The sequence below is a fragment of the Aulonocara sp. 'chitande type north' Nkhata Bay genome, linkage group LG9, assembly GCF_057382095.1.
Source record: "Aulonocara sp. 'chitande type north' Nkhata Bay isolate Kocher_YH1m ecotype deep benthic linkage group LG9, A_spYH_male_GT1.1, whole genome shotgun sequence".
NCBI lineage: Eukaryota > Metazoa > Chordata > Actinopteri > Cichliformes > Cichlidae > Aulonocara > Aulonocara sp. 'chitande type north' Nkhata Bay.
Genome location: NC_141352.1, coordinates 11,183,856 through 11,200,846, shown reverse-complemented (window position 1 = coordinate 11,200,846; position 16,991 = coordinate 11,183,856). Strand labels below are relative to the sequence as shown.

General features: G+C 40.9%; 2 protein-coding genes across 7 annotated transcripts in view; both read right to left on the bottom strand.

Annotated features, from left to right (window-relative positions):
• Positions 1–874: 874 nt before the first annotated feature.
• Positions 875–9,723, bottom strand: ssr1 (signal sequence receptor, alpha). 2 transcript variants are annotated; one of them, XM_086305757.1, is made up of 10 exons: positions 9,565–9,723; positions 6,994–7,121; positions 6,774–6,870; positions 6,571–6,674; positions 6,334–6,492; positions 6,089–6,165; positions 5,915–5,993; positions 5,593–5,686; positions 4,742–4,756; positions 875–3,716 (listed from the first exon to the last, which is right to left on the bottom strand). In XM_086305757.1, the coding sequence occupies exons 1-10, from the start codon at positions 9,632–9,634 to the stop codon at positions 3,649–3,651; spliced, it is 891 nt and encodes a 296-aa protein (XP_086161883.1). In that variant the 5' UTR covers positions 9,635–9,723; the 3' UTR covers positions 875–3,648. The 2 variants fall into 2 exon arrangements, with proteins under 2 accessions (XP_086161883.1, XP_086161884.1); XM_086305758.1 differs by lacking the exon at positions 4,742–4,756.
• A 1,995-nt stretch (positions 9,724–11,718) lies between these two features.
• The window catches only part of LOC147321684 (uncharacterized), an 81,568-nt gene continuing 76,295 nt past the window's right edge, over positions 11,719–16,991 (bottom strand). For 3 of the 5 annotated variants that reach the window (XM_086305751.1, XM_086305754.1, XM_086305755.1), the window contains 3 exons: positions 16,110–16,229; positions 15,710–15,840; positions 11,719–15,602 (listed from right to left, as the gene is read on the bottom strand). In XM_086305751.1, the coding sequence (XP_086161877.1) occupies positions 15,426–15,602; positions 15,710–15,840; positions 16,110–16,229 (428 nt within the window). In that variant the 3' untranslated portion in view covers positions 11,719–15,425. The remainder of the gene's footprint in view (positions 15,603–15,709; positions 15,841–16,109; positions 16,230–16,991) is intronic. The other 2 variants (XM_086305752.1, XM_086305753.1) reach the window with 1 other exon arrangement.

Sequence of the window (16,991 nt, the reverse complement as noted above, 5' to 3'; positions counted from 1 at the left end):
TGATAGTTTCCAGTTTCTCTTTTGTATCAGACATACTGAGACAATATTCGGGATAAATAACCACGAACACAATTTATTTATTCAGTTTAGAGGTTTACACATCATTATAATCACAGAGCCCGTTTCACTTGAATCGTCCACTTGATGGCGCAGTAGAGCAAATGAAAAGCTTCAGTTCATCACTAGGCTTCATCTCACCATCACTACCAAAGACTGAAGGGGAAGTCCGTGAAAAAGCTGGAGTCAGGCTGGCGAGGCCATGATGAGCTGGGAAGCATATTTAGCAAAGCCTACCAGCTGCAGGAGAGTGAGTTTTCAAAATAAAAGTTGCTTTCTTCTTCTCTGAGGTTTATGTCTTAACAGCGCATCGTGCCTCAGCGCCACCCACTGGAGCCATGTCGCCGTGTGATTGGCAGATTAGACAGTTGCGATTGAACAGGTGTGCCTAATGAAGTGGCCAGCCAGTGCACAGTCAGCGGGGGCCTTTCAGTCAGTTAATGACATCACCAAGGACCACGCACGTTTACACTGTGGTGAGCATGTTTCATTCTGCTTGCAGTGTGCTCATGCAACCTCTGTAGCTTTAACGTTCATACTCCAACTGTAACTGACAAACTTTGTTCTAAATATACTAAAATTAAACACGTGAATTACTTCGCATTAATCTGTAGTATTTTTTACTGTTGCCTGCGCTCATCTGTAAGATTTTTTCCTGCTCGTTTCATCTACCCAGTTTTGTTTTGACCATTACCAAACCTCATTTCTGCTTCCTTTGAACTCTGTAAAAACCTTCATTCTTCACTTTTCTGCACAAATGGAGAAAAGAAAATCTTACGCTTTCTTTTTTGTTAATAAAAACGACAGAAGCAGCAGCTCTACAGCAAATCCTCAGTTTATTTCCTGCACATTTAAAAGCAAATAAAAGAACAAGCTCAGATCTCTGAATTACAGCCCCCATCATTTTAGAAAAACAGAAACATAACAAAAACCTGTCAGCTTGGCTGCTTGTGGATGTGGGAGCCTCAGTGAACAGCTGTCAACTTCCATATCCACAAAAAGCTTTACAGGAAATGACATCTCTGCAGACCAGGAGCCTCATCTGATGCTCAAGCCCTGCAGAATCTGATGCCCCCTAGTGGTACAGTATACAAACCCCACCCCCTTCCCCTTTAATCCCAATCTTCGTCTTGAATAAATTAGCTCGGTAAATTTGCTCTGAAATCAGCATAAGTCAGCCAGTATTTACACCAGTGCTTCAACATTTTTCTGATCTGCACAGGCTGCTTGAGGAGAGAAGCCAGAAGTGAATAAAAACGTACAAACGGAAAAGGTAGAAAACAGGCACACGTGGAGAGGACCCGAACCGTTCAGTTTGTTAGATTCTTATGAGTCTTTACCCGTCATCTTCTGAGCCAGAGCCCGAAGCGAGCGCAACAGTGCTGATGAGTCCACCTGACGAGACACTCGGGTCTCCACTCGCAGGTCTGACGTAACATCACGATGCAGATATTTCACAGGGCGAGCCGGGAGAAACATAACATCCGATTTCACAAAACCCCATGAGTTGCGTCTCATATGTTAAAATACTCATGTTAATGAGAGAAAAGAAAGTTGCTTTCATGCATTTTAATGCTTAAGGCTGTAACTAGATTATTCTTGCTATCGATGAACCTGCTGGATGATGGTTACTCCCCTCAGAGGCTCCCAGAGACCAAGTTAACCTTTTCACATGATTTAAAGAAGGATAAGCAAAACATTTTCTGCCTAATGAACTTTTTCAGATTCCTAAATGAAAACTGTTCTAAAAACAGGACTTGGACGATTTTCGTTGACAATAACAGACTTTACGCTTCACAGCACAGAAAACTCAGAAGCCTTGTCGAGAAAGAACCATGGCCAAAAATTTAAGTGGCATAAATTTTGTGTTTCGCACATTTTCTTTATGATATGGTGAAGAAAAATCATAAGAACTAAATGAGTTTAGTTCCAACTAAATCAAATTCATGCAGACTCTGTGTTTACAGCGTGAACAACATAACGTGCTGGATATCAGCTTCTGAGCCAAATGCTGATTGATGGTGATCCGTTCCTGCCTCAGAGCTCCATATTGATCCGTTTCTCCGCTTCTGTCTGTCCACCTAACAACTGGCACACTTTCTAACATGATGGAGCTTTGTGTCACCGTTTCCAGCCCATGACGCTCTCCCGGCACCATGGGCTGGAAACTCTGGATTTTAATACAATTGAAAATCTCAAAAAGTAGAAGGACAAGCAAAAAACTCAAACGGATCAACTTCACGCACAAAGTCAGCAGCACATCGTCTGCTAAAATGATTTGGCTCAGAAGCTCAAAAGTCCAGCACACCACAGAACTGCAGGAGGTTCGTCACTGTAAAACTGAAGCTTTGCATAACTTTGATTTAGTTGCCAAAAAACCCCGTGGAACATGAGCATGACTGCTCTTCACTATATCACAGTAAAGTAAAACACGCTGAGGCAGCACACAGTATGAACGTTTGCGTCACAGTGACTGTGATGATGGCGGGCAGCCGGTCACAGCCTCTGTAGCACAAGAAACTCAGCAGCTGCTGGATGTCATGTCGTCCATCTGTCTTATCAGGCAGATAATCAATATCTCCATATTCTCTCTCAATAATTAGCTGCCTGCTGAAATACACGGTTAATCAATTACATAAGGAGAAACTAGAGATTAATGCCTGGTGAGTTTCTGGAGATCTACTCGTACCACCTCCTACTGGCCGCACTGCATTACTGCGGCCGGTTTCTTTTCTGTGCTAAACCAAAACAATATTTCATCATTGTTAGACAAAGATTTGGACCTTTCCTCCCTAAATATAACATGAGCATTGAAACGTTAGCTCAAAACGTCAGTTACAGTTTAAGAAGGACGGCGCTGATAGCTGACCGACGGGATCAGACCACAAAAAAAACTGAGTATCTGCAGAAAGGAAACTGAGTGACTGTGACTAAAGGGTGAAACACAGAGGGACAGCAGACAGAAGGGAAGCAGATTAAGTCTACAAAATCCCAACAAAACCAAAAATTATGTGCAGACAAAATCAACGAACAGAGAAAATATACAAAAATGTCAAAAACAACAAAACTGCATCTGTTACTGTAGCTCCTCCACACATCAGAGCAGGGCTGCAACTAACCAGTGTTTCTACTCTGAACCAGTAACTTGAAAGAAGAGTCGAATTAGACAAAAATGATCCTGATCGTTTCAGCCCTGCGTCAGTGTGCGAGGCAAACAACACAATCAATACTGTCTCACAATGATAATGTCAGCAGTTGTACTACCAAGGCTTAAAAAAAATCTGATCTTTGAAGAAAACCCATCAACCTTCAGAGAAAACAAACGGCCAACATGCCTGTTAGAGGATGAGCCTCCCCACATCTCTCTGTGACAGCGTCAGAAAAAGTAATCGTTAAACAAAAGGGGCTGCAGTGTATGTGTGTGTGTGTGTGTTCAACAGTTTTTAAGCTGAGCCAGCCATCGCTGTGCTTGGCACTGGTTAAAGTTCCTCAGCAGAGGGCAGAGTGTGCTCACGGTGGAGCTCTCAGCCCGTCGCCTCCTCTTCCTCCACGGGTGGATGAAATTTTTGTTGAAGTGACGTTTGTCAGCCGTCACTCGTCTGAGCCGGCCGAGCGTTTCTGGTTCCTCTTGCGAGGAGATCTTTTGGGAGATGCTTTGTCTGAAGGAGGAGAAGATGTTAAGAAGGTGAATTGTAATTTTTTTTCTGAAAACAGAGCGGTGATGCCACACACCTGCAGGTTTTATGTTCTCAGAATCAGGCCAAACATGAGGTCAGAACATGCTTAAAAAAAACCCCCAAAAAACCAAATGTGTCTTCCAAAAACATTTCACTGAAGCTTTCTCACACATGTATTATTTACAGTGGAGACTCCATCAACAGGTTTGAGGTTTTTATTACATCTGACAAGCAAACTAAGGAACTTTGAAATAATTACGTGATTCCAAAGAAACTTCCTTGAAGTTATTGTTTAAGGTCCAAAGAAAACTTCAAGCAACAACAAAAAAAAAAAAAAAAAAAAAAAGGATGCTCCTGCTCAACTACTTTGTTATTTCTGCTACCATCAGGCAGCGACACCTGGTTTTGACTCTCTTCCTACAAGCAGTGTGTAGGGGGAAAATGACCACACATGTAATGTGCGACTAAAAGTATTTTACACCTGCAACTCGACTGACAGATAACTTGTGTTGACTGCCTTTTGTATAAAAATGACTGAAAGTTGTAACTGAAGACTTTAGAGGATTTTATAACATCTGTAACAGTAATGAAAATATCACAGGTATGACAAAAACAAGCAACGGGATCACTAACGTCTTCACATGTTTTCCAGATACTGGAGGAGTTTGCTGGGTTAAGTAAAAATGAAAGAAGGAAAATCATTTTTATAGCCAACATCCAACCAAGCAGCTGCACCACAACCCCGCTTACTGTGACCACCACTCTCTAAGACCAACTTTCACACACAAGGAAGAATGCCAAGAACCAGATGGTCTGATCACAAAACAGGTGAATAATGTGACGTGATGTCAGTGGGAAACTGTGTTTAGTTTAACTTTCTGCAGTTTCTCACTAACAGATCAGAACATCTGGAGCACCAGGAGTGGGAGAAGAACACTAAACACTCCAACATCAGGACCAAAGTTGTGTTACAGACACACAAACACACGACATGCAGCAGACCTCACCTCTGCGACTCTGCACTGAAGACGCAGGAAAACATGAGAGCAAGGAAAGCAGAGAGAGGAGGAGAAAGAAGGTGAGTGATCCTCGTGCTCAGTCAAGGATTAAGATCATTCTGAAACAGCAGGTGAAGCAGGAAGAAAGAACAGAGCAGCAACAGCAGCAAATATCCTGAACCTGTTCATATAATAAACTCGAAAATGTTTGGGTGCGGAGAGAAACAGCAGCTCTACAGACGTCTGCCAACCTCAAGAGCTGCACAGGAAGCAGAGAGGTTGCAGGGACCCGTGATGAAAGCTAAGATGTTTAACCTGGAGAAATCTATGAACCTAAAAGTAGTCCAACTCCCTAAACTAAGCATGTACTAAGAAATGAAATTAAACACCATCTGTGCAAGCACTGTTGAAACCTGAAATTTCCTCCTCCTATAATCAGGTTGTATTTTAAATATCACTGAAACGTGTGGCTCACTGCAAATGATGTCCATGTGGTCCAGTGCTCGTGTTACTTCACTCTAAAACAGCCAACATGCTACTGTTCTGCAGAGTCACTTCCATATTTAAATGGTTAAAGCTCGTGTAGTCTTTTGTTTAATTAAAGGAATTAAATGTAATTTTGGTGAATGTTTTCAATGTTACAAAAGATACACCTGCACACGTGAATCAGCTGATTCTGTGAGGAAGAAAAGCTTAAAAGGTGCTCTGAGAGGGAGTGTTCGGATGAAGCTGACAATCTCATCTGAGACTTGTGGTGTATAAACAGTTGGATTTCTGTGTCTGCAGATAATAAAGTACATAAAAAAGAAAGCTTGTGTGCGAGCTGATGAGGTCACAGGATGTGTGCGAGGAGTACGTACTGATCTGGTTCAGTGTTTCTGGGGGGATCCAGCTCAGGTCGACGTCGTTGTGGCTCGAAGTTCCCGTTTCTACCTTTGGAGCTGGACGCCTCCTCTACAAACAAACACAGAATGAGCTGTCTGCTTCTTTCTTTTTTTTGCTAATGACACCAACTCAACCTCATATAGCTCATGCTTTGGCCAAAAGCTCCAAAGAGTTTAAGTCTGTGACAAACACCTGCAGATCCTGATGTAAAAAACACTAGCTAAACCATCAAAGGGTTTATTTTTCCCCTCAACTACCCATTTCTTTAAAAACAGTTTCATCTGATGGTATCTGCACCTTTCTGGACTCCAGCAGCTGGTGAAGGCCTACAACCACGAGCAGCCCAAGACCTGACAGGAAGACATACATGAAGATCCTGGCAGAGAGAGAGAGGGTGGGTTTATGGACAAATGCAGGCAAAGGGGGAGGAAAAAAGCCAGATTGGGTGTGTATATATATATGCATGCTTACGTCTCTCCATCAAGCCCATCCTCTCTCTCAGTGATGGTGACAGTCTGGTTAAACACAGCATCCTGGAAAACGTTTCCCTGTAGGTGGGAAAAGAATGGATGAGAAATGTAAATAAAGAAACAAAACGCAATGGTGGAAAATAATGGCTACAGATCACTTTTTCCTACTTATTGTCCCAAATTTCCACACAGAATCTGATTTGTTACATCGCTGACATTAGAAGAGCTTAAACCAGTCATGCTTACACTGCTGTCCTTGTAGTTGAGGTTGATGACGAGTCCGAATGGCCGCCCACCCATTGGCTCTGCAGGGATGAAGGAGTACTCAAAGGTGGCCTGTCTGCTGGGAGGAACCACGGTGCCGAGCTGGAGAGCGGTGAAGTTCTGGATGTAGAACTGGTAATCCTGAAAGGGGACAACAGGACAAATTTAGAGAGAGATGAAGCTACAGCTATGAATATTTGTTACAGCTCATTTTCTTACCTGTGGGTAACGGAAAGAAGCATCCAGAGACTCTACGATGAAGTTCTCCGACCCTTTGTTAGTGAAGCCAAGAAGGAACTTAACGATGTCGTTGGCTGGGAAGTCTAGAGGAAGGATGGCATGAATCAAACGGGGGTTTCAATACAGGAAAATCTAGAAACTGCTGAATGAAAACAAGAGGGCGGATACACAAAGACATTCACCTTCTCCTTTGACAAACAGGATGGTTGTGTCAGCGTTGGGGGAAGCCTTCACCTCTCCAACCAACGCTTCCTCCTCTTCATCTTCTTTTTCTTCCGTCTAGATAAGCGCACAGGTTTAGGTAACGGGACGAAGAACAGGTTCACGTTTATCACGGTACAGTAAACAGCGAAAACTTGCATCATCTATGAAAACATTTCTACAGCCAATTTAATCACTTACCAGTTCTGTGTTATCATCATCTTCCACTTCTGCCTCATCATCCTCTTCGTTCACGTCGTCCACCACGTCTTCATCCACAGCCTCAGCCTCCTCATCCTCAGTCAAATCCTGGGCACTTGCCACTGGTCCTGACAGAAAGTATGGGAATTTTTACCAAGCCTATAAACAATCTTTATTTCATGTAATGGTTCAAAGATCCCGGAGCAGCTACAGAGGTCTGATATTTAAAGCACATCTTCAGTTCACCAATGAGCTCCGTGATGGTTGGAAAAATGGATGCAAGCCTAAAATTGACCACAACACAGATATGACTTTGTACTCCATCAATGTTCTTCTGGTACCTAAGACTACATGGTTCTCAAACTTGTTGCACGGTGTGCTTAAGAACAATCCAAGCATAGCCTGGAGAACAGATCCAGACCAAGCTAAACACCGAGCTGCAGCATTCACTACAACCTAAAAACTTGGAAATTACAAACTCTACTTTTGGTGGTTTAAAGCTTGGGATGATAGATTTTGTTAAGGTAACATCACACAATCTTTCAAAGGTAGATACAAGCATCAAAGTCTCCATGTAAATATATTATAAACAAACAAAAACAGTTCTACATTTTCCAAGACGGCCATCATCTCAGATCTAAGTCAAGTGAAGAAGGCAACTGGACTTCACTTCTCACCCAAGAGCCATCTTTAGTTCTAGAACTAAACGGTAGCGAGTCACATGTATTTAAACCTTACTGGCATTTATGGTCACCACACCGGTTCACTGGTTGTATCAAGCGCAAACTGTAACTTGAAGGCGCACGGTACTCGCCACAGTTCTCTCCTGAACTGGTCTGCATCAGTGCTGGTGTAAGTGTAGAAGTTTCTGCTGTTTCAACATCTGCTGTAATCAGGGAACCTTTGAACTGTGGTATTGATATACAACTAAAAACTTAGTTTACAAAAAACAAAAAAACCAAGTTGATCGAACAGTTTTCTCTTCCACCCAGCTGGCTGCACATGGCACATTACAAAAGTTAAGAGAAGCATGAAAAACTGAAATGATGCCAAAGTGTGGCACATGCCAGCAGTTGTGACGTCAGTTTGGGCTTGCATCGCGCAGAGAGATGACAATGGAGAGCATAACCTAGGCTGCACCACACCTTTCGCCCCATGACAACTGGAACAGTCGTCTGTTGTCCAGTTCAGTGTGGATGGAGCCCGCGCTGAACTGGATAAAGAGTTAAGAAAATTGACGAATAACACTAGCATGCAAACATTTTTGAACATTTAACATTCAGATCTGCGTGAAAGCAAATACCTTTGTTCAGCTCATCAGTGCAGTCACACCCTGTCAATTAGGGTGCAGCTATCCACTTGTTTAAAAGCTTATCCAAATGAAGGCAGCATACCCCAGCTAACAGAGTCAGACACTGACACAAGATCATTTTAGAGTCACCCATTTGCCTGACATGCATCTATTTGGGCTGCAGACTTCTCCATCCAGGATGCTCCAACTCAGAACCTTCTTGCTGTTTTGCAACCATGATAACCAATGCACCACCATGCTGCCTAGTTTTATGACTCATGACAGCGACCCAATAACACAGTCAGGTTAGTCCCACTACTTCCCCTCACTCTGTCTGCATATACACAAGGCCAGGGATTAACCAACACATTAAAATGAAACTTGTTACAACATTATTAACCGTGATAATAATGATGTGCATAATATCCACACAACACCAAGTTCTTGGTTAGACTTTATGATTACAAATATCAATACCCTAATATAAAATTGCTATTGTTAAACTCTCTAAAAGCGTATCCACAGGCCCGTGATGTAAAAACAGTGTTGCTTAAAAGAAATAGGAAGCCAACACGTCCGTTTCGTCATGTAAACGCCGAACTAACCCACAGCTTACAATCACAGCCAACAGGATACGATCCAGAGAACTTAATCGGCCTCAAACAGCCGTTCAGCTGCACAGTGTGCAGACCAATTGAGTAAATAAGCCATACTCTTACAGACTTAATTATCTACTTACATTAATTAAGCGGGCATTTGAAGTAACAGTCACTCTGTGATTCAGTTCTGCGGGGTTAAGCTAAGTAAGCTAGCGTAGCAACAAAAGTAACTTTACCCCGTTTTTCAGCAACTTTCACAAGTTTTGTTGATTACATCATATTATGTGTGGCAACTCCGAGGCTCCGTTTACACAGAGAGGAAATAAAGGAGCTGAAATAAAGCAGCACGTTAACTGAGCCTCTTAGCTTCCCTGCTAACAGTAAGGACACGTCAGTCTAACCAGGCGTTTAAAGTACCTTGACGTGAGCTACCTTACACTAAATTACACGAAACAACAAGAGGCATTTGCGAAAACGAAATCCACCGTGGAGATATCCCTCTAATTGCCCCACATTTACGATGAATCCCTTCATTTTTATATACACGCTTCACTTCAACCAGCACGCTTAATGGAGAGCGGCCTTCCCCTTTCCCCACAGCAGCTACTTAGCTCGACAGCTAACACTTCTTTTTCCCCTAAATCGCTGCGCTTTTCTTCGTATCTTTACAAACAGACTCACCTTTGATAAGGAGAGTCGCCGGAAAGGCTAACAACACCAGTAGCAGAAGTTTCGGCAGAAATTTCATCATTTTGAAGTCGAAATCAATGCGTTCTCATTCAGCGTCGGTCAGGCTGTCTATGAGCGTCGCTGTACTGCTTCCGTTACTCTAACTATGACGCATGCGCAGAAGTCACGGTGGAGTTTGTGGTGTGGCGTCAGCCCCCGTTCAGGTCGCAGTTGTGTTGGTATAAAAATGGTTGGACACGGTTGAGATTGTTAAGAATAATATAACTTTTACAGAGAACAGCTGACCTGAGTTGTGGACTTTCTGCTCAAGTTGGGGAAGTTTAGGAAGCACGAATGCAAAGGAAACAAAACCGGAAGTGAACACTGCCGAGAAAAAAACAGAATAAAAACGAACTTTAATTGATCAAGTGCTGAAAGAATGACCTTTATTCATAACTTACATTTCATATTTAATTCTAAGAATGAATAATAGTACTGTTTCTTGTTGCAGATATAAAGAAACTGGGAGTTTCTACGAAATGTCAGAATAAATTAGCAGATGCAGCTAGAACGAAAACTTGTTTCTGATGCTTTAAAATGAATGTCTAATCTTTTTAAACTGTTTTCTATTAATAATACTAATTCTTTATTTAAAAGGGACAGTGCAGTTTAACGTTGTTGCTGTTGTAGCCACAAATTGCGTTCAAACACGTACAATTCAGTCACGTACACATCCAAATCACAATATGCAATATATACAGATGTTTTTTTCTTTGTTTTTTCTGTCAGTGCGCACTTTTCTCCTGTTGTATGTTCAGCGTTATGTTCCACAACAGATATGAGAAAAAGAATGATAAAAGTAAAGAAAAAATATTTTTTTATGAATTAGCAATATTATTTTAAAAAAACAACAACTGCTAATTATTTTTATTCATCATATTTTTAATGGCAAACTCTTAATCTGACTGTTTATAAGATTTATTACGTTTTAATGCCACTTATAAAAAATAATTTTATTTTTATTACAATTTATTTGAAATTCCTTGTCACTGCATGTTGTTTTGCTACTTTAGACTTTCCTCTGTTTTACTATCAGACTGTCAGTCATCTGTGCAGCACTTTGAACTTCACTAACCAGGATGAAAGGTGCTGAACAGTTAGTAAGTAAAATTTTGTTTTATTTATTTCTAGATAAAAGATCACAACGTGCTTCACACAGAGATAAAGTATAAAACAAAAACAGATAAAAGTTAAAAAAACAAAAACAATACTACTACTAATACACTGTATGCATGTATATATATTCTGTAACCATTTCAAAATTTCCACATCATCTCCTGGTACTTTAACCAGAAGTGAAACTCTTGACGTCAAGATTTATTTATTTTGATTTTTTTTAAGAGTGTCCTTGCATTCAACTACCTCACACATTCAATGGCAAGAAAAACCAGAGCTCTTGGATCTTTGACCTCGTGTTTTGAGTTTTGTGGTTTTCACAATTTATTGTTGGGTTTATTAGGTAGCTTACATTCAAGTGTTATATTATTTAGTCTTTTGGGTATAGCATTTCCAGTGCTTCTGACTTAGGTATTTATGTTTCTTAGCTCCTTGTTTGATGTCTCCTAGTCTCGTTTCTGTGCATCTTCTGACCCTTTTTTTTGTGTTAGTCTTGTGTTCTGTTACTTCCTGTCTTACTTTCCTTCATGTCACATGCTTTAAGTTCTGTGTCCCCTTGTATAGTTAGATTCTGCTCACCTGTGCTTCTTTTCCCCAGATGTGTCCTCTGTCACTAATGACCTTATGTGTGTATTTAAACCCTCAGTTTGCTTCTTTGTCGTGGTTTTCAAACATGCTGTATGTCCTAGTGTTTCACACCTTTGATGGCTCAGCTTTATGCTGTATTTGCTGCACTTGTGTCCACATATTTAAAGTAATTATTCGGCTGAGCTGATGTCTTATTTTATTTATTTTTGCTCCCTCCCCCCCAGATTAGATGTAACACATCTAATACATTTTAAAAATCATCATTGCACATTTTTAGAAATATTTTTGTCCATGAAAGGTGATGTGACACAACAGCTAAATATCTGCTGTTGGCATCAGTAAACGTCTCACTTTCAGAGATGCAATAACAGGATCTGAGTCATATTTCTAAATAAGATGAACTTTTCTGTTGATTGTTTATTTGTTTTTTATTTCTCCCATATGGAACACACTGCAATTATCACATGGCAAAACAGGCCGAGATTGAATGATCTATAATTTCAAATAATATGTAAATAAATTTAGTAAAATCTGTGATGATATACTGAGTAAATAAGAAAAAAACTGTGACATTAGAAGCAAAAAAATCATCAAAGCATGAACCAAAAACAAAAGAAACAGCGTCTCTTCAAAACTTAACACAATCAACTCATGAATATTCAGTAAATTATATTCTATTGCATCTATTTTTATGAAATAAAACATACAAAATGCAAAAATGGTTTCCAGCTAGAATGACAAATCATGGCTGAGTGAAGATTTATTCAGTACATGACTGGGATGCAATCCACACAGCAAGACAAGAAACCCCAAAAACACGACTTACTGGATACACACAAGAGTAAAATATAACTTTCCCAAACGTGGACAGGAGCCCGTGTATCAAAATAGTCTGCAACGTCCAGAAATCTCCAGTCCGACGTACTTAAACAGTCTCTTCAGATTTCAGGAAATATAAACTTTTACTGTGTGCAGAGATATTCAGACAGCATGACACGAGAAACAGAAAGACACAGTGTGTTAGTTAAGTCCTTTACAAACACAGAGGTTACTGCTGCTGTTTAAAACCGATGATCTGTCGGTGGTTTGTCGACAGGTTACTGTACATCAGAAGTCAAAAACAAAACCACACTCCCCTGAACATGAATTAAACCCGGGATAAATAAATGCTCAAACTCGAGGTTTCTAAACCTTGTTCCTGTTCGCCTGCCCCACTCCTTCCTTTTGGTTGCATCACTGCTAAGAAAAAAGTATTTTCTGACTTTTCATTCTTTCCTTTTCATTCTCGGGCTCACGTCTAGAGAGAAGACAGATCTAATTATTTTCATTCCCTGCTCCTCTTCTTCTTTTTCTGCATCCTTTCAAATGAAAGTCTGTTGACAATCTGTCGTTTTCTTAATGCCAACAAAACCCATAAAAAGACCAAAAAACCATCAGTGTCTCAATTCATCTCTCTGTGCTTTCTGGATTCCCTTCAGATCACATAAACGTGTCAGCATGTGACCATATTTGTTTCATTAGTGGCATCGATGGCTGACAGAGCAGTATTTGGGCTCGTCCAGGTAACTTTGGTTTAATCCTGGCTTTTCAGAACCACAGACCTGCTCTGGAGCAGGTCGTGTTCGACATTAGAGATCAAGAGATATCTGGAATGTGGAAAATAGTGTCAGGGAGGTCCTGGGAGGTCCCTCAGACCTCAGTGCGCAGATAATAGGGGGTCTGTTTCATGGGTGTCGCTCCCTGATGAGCACCTGCTGACTGTAAGAGGTCTTACAGCACTTATTCTTCTATGCATCTTAATAATGGTCCTAAAACAGGACAACTCGTTGTACTTGTTGACATCATATCAAATTTGCATTACGCCAACATTTGAATTCAGTTTTCATTTGTATTCTTTATTCTGGTGGTGCCAGAGTGAAGCAGTTAAAACGATCCCCAGTTCAACTCCAGCCACAGACACAAAACCAGGAAAACCCTCCAAACAAACCCGCTACCTGCTGTGGGGAGCCTTCTGAATACGGGGGAAGCTGTAGGCAGCAGTTTCCTTTTATTTTAAAGAATAAAAACTAAAACTGTCTTTCTCACATCTGAACACGAATTCAATAAGAACAGGAAATCCATCAGATCCACTCTGTAGTGAGTGAGTTTGATCAGAGCGTCTGATGAGAGGAAATTTGGTTGAGGGTGGAGAAACCTGCCGATGGAGCAGCCACTGTTGGACCTGCTGGACTTTTTTATTGATCTGTTTTTGTTTATCTGGGATTTTGTCTTGTGAGGGTGGAATAATCAACTTAATCTTTTTTTAGTTTGTTCTGTTATTTAAAGTCTTTTAAACTTAAAACATTTTGGAAAAAAATGCAAATTAAAAATGCAAACTGTAGAACGGAAACATTTCATAGTAGGTAAAAGTCACAAATGTAATCTGAATATTTAAAGAATGACCCGAGTAAGAACCTTTCTCAGATTTGTTTGCCTTTATGTTTAAGGAGCATCTCCTCTGCAGCGTGTCGATGTGAGCTGACTGCAGTGCCTGTTAGGATTATTTGCCAAGCAGTGACTTATATCATGAGTTATGAGTCTAATTAGCAGTTTTCAACAATGAACAAGAACTTTGATTCGGCTTATCACATGTTCATTTGAAGTATGAAACATTTATGAGTCTTTTATGTGGATGTAGTGAGATTACAGTGAATTTGTTGTGGATTAATCGACATGTGGAGCTGAAACGAGGCTTTGTGGTCTTTTCCTGGGCGTTGTTGGCAGTATTAAAAACACAGACCACACCCAGAGCTGCAGTTTAGGAGTCTTGTCTGAATTCCTGTTGTATTATAAACTAGATTAATCCTGCTCATTCCTTCTTCATTTCCTCTTCTAGTTTGTCACAGGTGATTAAAAAGTTACACGTTACTTGTTTCTAGTCTCTCTCACTGCTTCTCTTCATGCATCCTTCTGTCGTTCGCTCCTCTACTTCTATATTCTCATAAAACATGACAGCATGCTAGATTTATCCCTCCATCTGCTTTTTTCTCTTCATCCACCGCTCATCAAAAGAAAATTCCCCTTCAGGTCAATTATTACCTGATATCACCGGCTCATGATGTTCAGTGCATTGCAGCGCTCAGTGTAAAACTACAAAGGTTTATCTATCTTTTATCTATCTATTAATTTTTTTTACACCAGACAGTTCTGCCCAATAGATTCTTAAACTTTTAATGCCTAAATTAAAAAATATATATTTCAGTGCCACCTAAAGAAGAACCATGAAGCTGCTTGTGGTTCATTTCCAGCTCAGATCCCAAACCTTTCGTTCGGCGCACTTTCACTCTGTTTCAAACCATATACAGTAACTTTGAGACGTGACCAGAGCCTCGAGGTTACTACTGATGCTGATTCTGCAGCTGCTTTCGGACGGACATGGATGAAACTCCAGGAGTTTACAGATTTGTGTTCAATGTAATAATTTAAGATCTGTGTCAAAAAAAAGTGAAATTGATTTCCATGACTTTGCACATATTTCTGGACAGTGCTTCATAATATTTTGTGTAGATTTTTTGTAAATTTCTTTTTTTTTTAACATAAATGCTAATTTTACATAACAAGAAGAATAATTTTGGAGATACTGTAGAAAAGGCCTGAATGGAGCTGAAGTAGATGTATTTTCCAATAAGCGATGGACCTGATAGACGTATCTGTGTCCATCAGATACAGGAAAGGCTTCCCCAAGCATTCAGACAGCCCTCTTTAATCATAGCGCACCCTGCTCCGCTGCACTGCATCCTGGTCAGTTTCCTTCACCTTTAAGTGCAGAAACTGCTCTTTGATTGGCTGTTGAGCAGATGTGTTTATTCTCAAAGAAGCTGCAGCTTTGTAATCCATCACGTCTAATTAAAACCCATTAAACTTATTTTTTTAAACATAATTTCCTGTTTTAAAAATTGACCAGAACAGTCTAACAATCTATCACCTGTCTTTCTCGTTTCCCATAACACTGAAAATGTAAATGAGCCCTGAAATGCAAAGAACATCACCAGCTGCTTTTATAACGCTGAAGGTGGATGTAACTGTGAATTTCAGGCCCTCTCTCTCACAAACTCGTCTTCCTCTCCGCTTTAGTTGCAACACTCCACGTAGTTTGCCGGCAGCATGCCGGACTTGCCGGTTCTCTGCACGGTGCCGTACATCCAGCCCTCGTCGATGGGCTGAGCGTTGATGATGACGTCGCCGTCCCTGAATGAGACCTCATCGTGATCTTGAGCCACGTAGTCATACAGCGCACGGTAAACACGCTGCAAAAAGACCGAGACACAGATTTCAGGGTTTCAGGGATTTTGTTCTCAGGGAAAAAAAACCTTTAAATTTAGACCAAAAAAAACTTTGTTTCAGAAGAGTGTACCATGGTGCCTGAGTGTGGAGGAGAGGTGACAGATCTGACAGATGACATGCTGGTCTGATGCATGTAGCCGTGATACTGCTGCTGCTGCTGCATCTGGACGCCCTGATGGTACGCTCCAGGGAGCACAGGAGCTGGGTGAGAGACACAGAAACACAGAGAGAGAGAGGCGTGAGAGCAAATAAGTTGAAAACTCTGTTCTGCTTTCTTGGAAAACTCTGCCTCTGTTGCTGTGAAACTCTTTGTGAAATGTTAACAATAAAACCCCCACAGTGACCTTCATGCACAATGCTGCGAGGAGACAGTGAGTTAGTTTAATCTGTGGATCAGAGACGGGAAACATAAGTCGGCCCATGCGTTCACCCTGCTGTGAGGAGGAAACAAAACCGAGGAGGAAAGATACCCGGAGTTTCAGCGCTGCTGCGGTCCCAGAGGTCAGAGGTCAGCGAGCTGACAGACTGAGCCTGGCTGAGGGTGAGCGACTGCTGGGAGTGCTGCCTGCTCAGCCTGCGGTCAGCTCGCTCTAACAGCCGGCCACCACCGGAGGGCAGCGCGGGACAGAAGTAACAACAGGAAAAACAAAGAAAACATCTCTAATAAGAACAAACACAGTGCGTAACAGCATGAGCATATCAGCTATTTCAAATTATAACTTATGGTTCTGTTAGTTTTCTTTTTTTGCTATTTTTAATTCAGTTTAGTTTCAGTTAGTTTCCAGAGGGGGGGTTACTTATTTCAGCATACAGTGTCAACACCGTCACATATGATTCTAGTAATAAAACGCCACATGCAAAAAATGTTTCCTTATGTTTGTTGCGCGAACCAAATTTCACCCAAATTATATTTTCATTTGGTTTCATAAGCACACATTGTTTTTCCATTTAGTTGCTTTTTAGACATGTTTTTATTTCAGTAAACTGAAATGTTTGGGTGTTAGTTGCATTTCCATCAACTATATTTACTTGGATTTTATCCACTGCATTTTGCACAACATGGCAACGGCAAAGCTTCAGTCAGGATGTTGGCTAACAGGATCAACGTGCTGGTACTAACTATAACCAGACTCTTGCTTAAATGTATTTTTTGTTTAAACTCTGGAAAGCTTGAGTTGAAGGCAGCTGGACTTACTTTTAGGTGCTTCTGTCAGGGACCTGGATCTGGGTGGCTGTGGCTACAATGTAGCTGCCATCACCAGTGTGTGAATGTGTGTGTGAACGGGTGGATGACTGCATGTATAAAGCGCTATACAAATACAGGCCATTTTACCATTTTAAATAATTTTGTG